Source organism: Gavia stellata, chromosome Z (assembly GCF_030936135.1).
Source record: "Gavia stellata isolate bGavSte3 chromosome Z, bGavSte3.hap2, whole genome shotgun sequence".
Classification (NCBI taxonomy): Eukaryota; Metazoa; Chordata; class Aves; order Gaviiformes; family Gaviidae; genus Gavia; species Gavia stellata.
Window position 1 is genome coordinate 208,340 of NC_082637.1, and position 7,379 is coordinate 215,718.

The following is a 7,379-nucleotide window of genomic DNA, read 5'->3' on the forward strand; positions in this document are numbered from 1 at the left end:
GGGAGGGGGGGGGTTGGCAGCTCTTCTGCACAATGTGGTGTTCCCATGGCAATGGGGATCTGTCGCCCTTTCCAGTCTGCAGACAGCGGGAACGGGGCGGGGGGGGCGAACGGGACCCCCCGCACCGGTGCATGCCCCGGCTGGGCCAGGCTGGAGAGCCGCTCCGGCGGCGCCCCCCTCGCCCCCCGCACCCCGCCCGGCGCCCCGGGATGGGGCGAGCCCCCCGGGGCCGGGGCGGGCCCGGGCCCGCAGAGGCAGAGCCCCCCCCGCGCCGCAGGGCCGGGGGCCGAGCCCGCGTGACGCCCCCCGCCCGGTCCGCCCAAACTGCGGGAGCGCCGCGCCGCCCACAGCCCCGCGGGCAGCACCGGACAGCGCCGGGCAGGTAGGCACGGCCCCGCCGCCCCGCTCCGTCCGAGGGGCCTCCGTATCTTCTGTCTGTAGTAACGCCATGAGTACCGACCAGAGCTTAGTCCATGTCCACTGAGGTTGAGATTCACCCTGTAAAAACTAGATGCATCAGTCCAAGTTGGCCACCCTGAGCTCCCTTCACGGACATGACACAGACAACTCCAAGGGGGAATTCATCTGACCACCCTGGATACCCACTCTAGGCTGCAGAGGAGAGCCCGTCTTTCACATCTTTCCCATTCCTGGACGTATGCTCCTTCCCGAGGAGGACTGGCAAAATCTTCTCTGTTCTTTTTTGTCACGTCGCGCTGCAAAGCCATCTTGTCCAAAGGCCACTCATTCTTTCGGGCTGTGGACTGCATGATGGCTGTCAGGACAGACTGGGGATTGAAGAACCCAGCAAGCCACACTGAGGAGGGTAAGGAAAAGTCTCCTGTCCAGGCCTCCAGCTCCTTGACGCGAGTGAGGAGGTCAGCAAACCATGTGCCCAGGCTGGCTGTGGAAGGGTGAGCCCTCTTTATCCAGGACTCGGGCACCGTGTCCAATAAGAGGGCATTCTGCAGGTTTTCCACATCACTTGTCATGGTCAGTTCTCCCTGAGTGAGAAAGGGTAGAATTAGCACTGACAACTGTTTAACCTGAACAAAGCCTCCTTGAAAGCAGAGACTGAGCTAGGAAATGTGACAGAGCATGACATCCTACACAGTCACAAGTGTTTACGTACTGTGAATTTCTTAATGACTTTTGGGTTTTCATGAACACCTTCTATCGCATATTCCTGCATCGTCATCTTCCTACTGTAAAAATACTACTTGGAGGAAAAGATGCATTACACAGTGACAATAAGCACTGTGCGAGTTGTCTCAGTGTTGTTTCTGTTCTCTCTCACTGACTGAAGATCTTTATAGGGCAGGAGGAGGAGGAGTGGGAAGACGGCAGCAACAGAGAGCTGTCCCAAGGGGAAGACACCACCTTCTACAACATCTGGGTCAACCCCTTGGTCCCAGAGCTCTTCCAGGATGACCACACTGGTCCCCAGGAGGGGCCCGGCTGGCCCAGCAGCACAGGCACAGAGGCGGCAGGAGAGGCAAATGGCGACCTGCAGAGTGCGTCTCCTGCCCCGGCAGAGCTCACGGATGCCGAGCTGGCAGCTTCTGCCCTGGCTGGAGCTCCTGAGGAAGAGGGGCACCGTGCTCCCGGGGCACAAGTGGAGGGCAAGGCACCAGCTTCTCCTGTCTTGGGCGAGCAGGCTGGCGCAGCACAGGCAGAGAGCCAGGCACCTGCCCCGCACAGCCCCGCAGCCTATGAGGCAGCTCTGCAGGAGACAGCCCGGTGCCTCGTGAATGAGGCCCTGGGCAAGGCTTTCACTGGGAGCCGGGGACCCAGGCAGCAGCCGGTGCCACAGTGGGACCTGGCACAAAGCATGGATGTGGCAACGGCAGCAAGAACACCTGCAGCGCCTCGGGACACAGAGTCTCCCTTGGCTGGAGAGCCTCAGGGAGAGGCCAGCACAGCCCCTCTCGTCCCCACGGCATGCCAGGATGGAGAAAACATGGCTTCTCCCATGTCTGGAGACCATCAAGGAGAGGCCAGCACAGCCATTGTCTCCCTGGTAGTGCACAAGGATGAAGTGGCTTCTTTGATGCCTCAAAACCCTGCAGCAGACACTGGCACACCCCACTTTGCCCCAGCAGCGGACAACGCAAGAGACCCAGTGGCTTCTCCCTTGGCTCGGGACCCTCGGCAACAGGTGAGCCAGGCACGTGTGGTCAGCAGCGGGCATCCCGAGGTGCCAGAGGCAGACGCAGTGCCCGGGCTGTGTGCGGCAGGGAGATGCCTGGTGCTCTCCGTGTCATCCCGCCGACATCCCTTCCCTCCCCTACCTGTGCTCTTGCTCTCCCCATGCAGGCGGCCTCAGAGCACAGAGGCGACGCACAGCCCTCCTCCGCCTCCAGGGACACGCCCGAGGATGACCCAGGTACGTCCCCGAGTCGAGCACTGCCCCGGCAAGGGCAGGCCTGGCCCGGCTGTCCCAGTGAGCGGCACCCAGGCCAGGCCAGCAGCACTGTTCACCTGGGGCCTGGCCATGCCCTGGCCACCCCTCCCTGGGGAAAGCCCTCAGTGGCGAGTGGCAGGCGGGAGCTTGCCTGTCACCCGCCCAGCCCCTTGCCTACAGCTCTCCCTCCCCCACAGGCATGGCCGCACTCCCACACCCCCCAGCTCGACGGCGATGGCCCTCTTTCTTCAGGAGGGCGCTCAGGGCTCTGCGCACAGCTTTCCGCTGTACCTGCATCACGGGACAGCAAGAGGAACAGCGCCCCGCTGCCAGCACCATGTGGCTCTCCGAAGATGGCAGCTGGCCCTGAGCCTGCACAGCATCCAGAAGGAGCGGCAAGGGGAGGCACGCGAGGGATGGGTGCATGGACAGCGCCCCAGGCATTCAGCTGCCCTGAGGACATTCTGCTGCCAGCCTCTGCTCAGCTGTGGAAGCTTTCTGAGGCCAATAAAAGATGACAATTTTCCCCCAGTGCTCATCAGTGCCTGTTCCATCTCAGGAGAAAGACAGGCAGGCAGAGCTGGAGAGCCCCTGTGCTCCCTCTTCTCCAGGCTGAGCAGAGCCTACGCCCTTGGCCTCTGCCCATGCCTCTGGTGCTCCAGCTCCCAACCAGCTGGGGCCTCCGCTGGCCTCGCTCCACCGTGGCCGTGTCTGCCGGGACCCGGGCAGCCCCAGCCCACAGCCAGCGCCCAGGCACGGCCTCCCCTGGGCCCAGCGGCGCGGAGGAACCCCTTCCCCACGGTGCCACCCACGCCCTTGCAGCACAGCCCGGGCTGCAGGCCTGTCCTTGCTGCCCGGGCACGCTGCCCACCCCTGTGCGCCTTGGCCTCCGGGGCCTTTCCCACAGCCACTGCTGCTGTCCAGCCACCCGGCCCCGGCCCCACCTCTGCCCATCCCCAGGCCAGTGCTTGGCGCTTGCCTTTGCTGGACTTCCTGGGGTCCCCGGCAGCCCATTCCTCTGCTCCAGCCAAGGCCCTCCCAAGAGCAGCCCAACCGCCAGCACCGCCACTGCCACCCCCAGCGTGGGGACCTCCCCTGGCCTGGCTGGCAGCGTGATCCCTTGCAAGCTCCACCTCCGAGGAAAGCCACTGAACAAGAGCAGCCCGTCAGGGACCTCCCCTGTAAGCAGCCACCAGCCAGGCTCGGAATCCCTTGCACGCTCCACCTCTGAGGAAAGCCGCTCCACCTCTGAGGAAAGCCGCTGAACAGGAGCAGCCCATCAGGGACCTCCCCTGTAAGCAGCCGCCAGCCAGGCTCGGGACGCCGAGCGCCACCACCCCTGGCACCCAACCGACCGGCCAATGTACCACCCACCGCTGGCGCTGGTTGCAGAGCCTCCCCTCTCTGCTCAGAGCCCCGGCCGGGGGCAATCCCAGAGGGCCTCAAGCCTGTCTGGCACCATTGGCCCCGGGAAGAGCCCAGCTGGCTCTTCCCAGGCCCCTGCTCCTCCAGCACGTCCCTGGGAACGACATCCAGGAGCAGTTGTGCCACCACCCTCCCAGGGTCAGAGCAGCCTGGAGGTTCTCCCACCGCTCCTCCTCACCTTTCTGGAAGATGGCTCTGGCAGTTGCTCAGGTCGCCAGGAGCCTCCCCAGACCAGCAGGCCCTTCCAGAGAGCAGAGTGTGGCCTCGCACTGGCATGGCACGGCTCCCCTCAGCCCTGAGATGCTCCCCAGCCAGTCACACAGCCATTTGGTAAATGGTTTAATTAATATACTGAAGGGACCACTGCCTTCCCCAAGTTGCAAAAAAGCAACAAAGAACAGGGCAGGGAGGGGGGAATGAAAGAACAGGGAAAGGGAGCCAGGACAACAAATGATGGGGGGAAGGTGGACAGGTACACAGCACAAACCAAACCACAAAGCTACACACAGTCTGCAGGGCTGTTTCACACTCACATTTTCTCTATCACAGCTTCTCCACAGCATTTTTCAGCCCTTCTTAAATACGTCATCCCAGAGGCACTATCAGCATTGCTGATGGGCTCAGCTTTGACCAGCAGCAGAGCGGTCTCTGAGCTGGAACTGGCTGCATCCAACACGGGGGCAACTCCTGGTGTCTCCTCACAGAACCCAGCCCTGCAGCCCCTACCCGCCCCAGCTAACAAGACAATACAACAGGCAGCTGCCACGCGACAAAGAGGGGGGATTGAAGAATAGGGAAAGGGACCCACAGAGAGAGACAGAGGCAGAGCGGAAGAAAAAAAAAAAAAAAATAGCAATGGGCTACAGGCCAGAGAGGAGGAAGGGACCGGGAAGCAGACTGAGAGAGATGGAGAAGAGCAAAGAATAGCGATGGGCCACAGGGCAGAGAGGGAGGAGTTAAAAAAAGGGGACAGTGAGGTGGACAGAGAGAGACTGAGAAATACCAAAAAACCTCGATGAGCTAAAAGGGCAGAGACAGAGGAACTAAAGAACAGGGACAGGGAGCCAGACAGAGAGAGAACAGTAAAGAGAAAAAACAGGCTATAGGCCAGAGAGGGAAGAAATTAAAACACAGGGACAGGGACCTGGAATGAGAAAATCTAAGACAGAAAAAGTATATCTAGAATACCGGGCAGAGAGAGAGGAATTTAAAAATAGGGACACGGCGCCAGACAGAGAGAGGTGTGGGGGGTGGGAATTGTGAAGGGCTAAAAGGCAGGCAGGGAGGAAATAAAAAAAATTGGGACAGGAAGACAGGCAGACAGACGGAGAAAGACAAAAATAGTGATGGGCTGCAGGACCGAGACAGAGGATAAAAAAAGAGTGAGGGGGAACAGGGCCAGGGCAGAAGCACAGAGAGAAGACGACAGAGCAGTAGAATGACAGAGGAAGACTTAGAGAAGGAGAGAGGGAGAGGTCCAGGGAAGCAGAAAAAATGACAGCAGTGAGAGAAAGAGAAAGGCGGGGGGGGGGGAGGCGCAGGGAGGGACTGGGATGCAGAAGAGGGGCGACAGGGCCCTGGGACTCAATGCAGCTCCCTCTCTTGGAGCTGCTGGGAGACTTTGACAGTTCAGATGCATCTTTCTCCATCTCTCTCTCCCCCTCCCTTCCTCCTCTTTGGCTCCGGTCGCTTGACTGTCGTCCACCTAAAAGACTAGATTGGCATCTTACAGCCCTTACAACGCGAGGCTTCCCAGATACATAGCCTCACACGCGCACACGCTCCGTAACCGTCCCGTGCTTTTGGTTACACGTAGAGACCCTGCCGTGCACAATGGTGATCCGATCTGCTGAGGACTACGCTAAGAGGGATCCTTCCTCACCCGGAGAGGCAGGCTCTCTCCTGTCTGCAGCTGGAGGCGGCTGTCGGCTGGATCCCCTGGGTTTTATTCTTCAGCCACTTTACCTTTTTCTGGCCTCTCTAGCTTCAGCCGCGGCAGCTCCTGCCCACAGTCAGTAAGGCCTCCAGCTGTCCCTTTTCGCCCAAGCTGCTAGGAGGATGAGGGCAAAGGCAAGCCACACAAACCTGAGCCAGGTGCGTGAACAACATCCCCGGAGGCGAACCGACAACCGAGTCCTCAGTGCTGCCTCTGGGAGAAGGAAAGAACAAGCAGCTGTTATCCCTAGCGATTACGGTAGCTCTCCTCAGGCAGGAAGCCCTCCCGCTGCAGATGCTCCTGGAGCCGCTGCTCTTTCCCTAAACTCATGCTAATGGCACCTGCGTTTATGGAGAATAAAGCGTATTCAAGGGCCAGCTCTCTGCCGTGAGGATAGGGCTCGGGGGCAGTCTGTGGCTGCGGGACAGGCTTCAGGGCAGGCGCCAGAGCTGGGGGCAGCTGCAGAGGGTGAGCAGGGCTGGAGGAGTTTTGCTGAGTTGGGGAGGCACCCAGCACCTTTTCCAGGGGGTGGGAAGGCCTCCAGGTACCTGGAGGGGTGGGGGCAGCCATCTCCTGCCCCTCTTCCTGCTTCCTCTCCACCAACTCTCCAAAAATGCCTGGGAGCTGCCTCCATGGGGACTGACTCCAACTGACCGTCAACCTGTTGTGCTGCTCGGTTGGAAACATCCTTGCAGCAGCTCATCAGCTCTCTCAAACAGGCATGCCACAGCAGCACCATCCCCTGGGGCTGCAGCCCTTCTACACGGAGGGGCTGTAGCTCCTTCCCCACACGGCTGCTAACGGCACCCGCGTCGTTAAGGGAGAACCAAGCGCATTCGAGGGCCAGCTTGCCGCCACTGTGACAGGGCTTGGGGGTGGCCTGGAGCTACGGGACAGGCCTCAGGGGAGGTGCCGGCGCTGGGGGCAGCTGCACGGGGGGCAGCTGCGGGGCTGGGGGAGGCTCAGGGGCAGGCCTGGTGAGCTGGGGGGGCAGCCGGGGGCTGCGCCTGGGCGGCCGTCCGCCTCCTTCCCCTCTGCCCTTCTACCAGCCCTCGCCTGGCTCCCGGGGGCTGCCCGGACCCGGCCCGCCTCCAGCGGAGCGGGAGCCTGCCGCAGCGGGCGGTTCGCAGCCTCCCGCCCCGCCACCCCCGGGCGGCCGGCGAGCAGGAGACACCCCTGCACCCGCTGAAGGAGCTCGCTCGCCTCACCGGCAGCCCCGTTCCTTACCCGCTGCCGCCGGCGGTCTCCGCGCCCAGCGCGCCGCCATGCTGCTGCCGGGCACCACGCATGCGCCGGCCACGGACGGCGCGTCGGAGGGGCCAGTGCCGGCGCGCGAACGCCGGGCTGCAGTGCCGCGCTTCGGCCACGAGGGGGCAGCAGCAGGGAGCACCCGGCAGAGGGCGCCTGTCCGGGGCGGCACCGGCGCCGCGGTTCCGCGCTTTGCGCGCCCGGCACCCGCCGACAGCGCGTGCGTGCGGCGGCAGCGGCCTTTCCTTACCGGGGGGCGGCACCGAGCGCGGCGGCGGCACCCCGCAGGCACCGCAGCATGGCATTGCCTTTACCGGCGGACGGCAGCGCCCGACCTGCAGTACCGCCTGTCGTTCGCCAGACGGC

General features: G+C 62.5%; 2 protein-coding genes across 2 annotated transcripts; one reads left to right on the top strand and one right to left on the bottom strand.

Moving 5' to 3' along the window:
- Positions 1–401: 401 nt before the first annotated feature.
- Positions 402–7,054, bottom strand: LOC132320674 (dynein axonemal heavy chain 9-like). The gene is made up of 3 exons (XM_059833378.1): positions 6,993–7,054; positions 5,915–5,978; positions 402–1,004 (listed from the first exon to the last, which is right to left on the bottom strand). Exons 1-3 carry the CDS (start codon positions 7,052–7,054, stop codon positions 582–584), a joined length of 549 nt encoding a protein of 182 aa, XP_059689361.1. The 3' UTR covers positions 402–581.
- On the top strand, positions 1,500–5,891 carry LOC132320789 (uncharacterized). Its single transcript, XM_059834286.1, is given in 8 exon segments — positions 1,500–1,514; positions 1,658–2,213; positions 2,216–2,277; positions 2,279–2,546; positions 2,549–2,781; positions 2,783–2,914; positions 2,916–2,978; positions 5,814–5,891. Coding segments are annotated over 8 exon segments (1,407 nt in total).
- Positions 7,055–7,379: the final 325 nt, after the last annotated feature.

What these genes read in the sequence shown, in the direction of transcription:
- LOC132320674 (XM_059833378.1), bottom strand. Translation starts at nt 7,054, where the DNA reads ATGCGTGGTGCCCGGCAGCAGCATGGCGGCGCGCTGGGCGCGGAGACC. An exon ending in GAGACCGCCGGCGGCAGCGG is followed by an intron (nt 5,979 to 6,992) that starts GTAAGGAACGGG and finishes TCCTTCTCCCAG; the next exon opens with AGGCAGCACTGAGGACTCGG. An exon ending in TGTTCACGCACCTGGCTCAG is followed by an intron (nt 1,005 to 5,914) that starts GTTTGTGTGGCT and finishes TTTCTCACTCAG; the next exon opens with GGAGAACTGACCATGACAAG.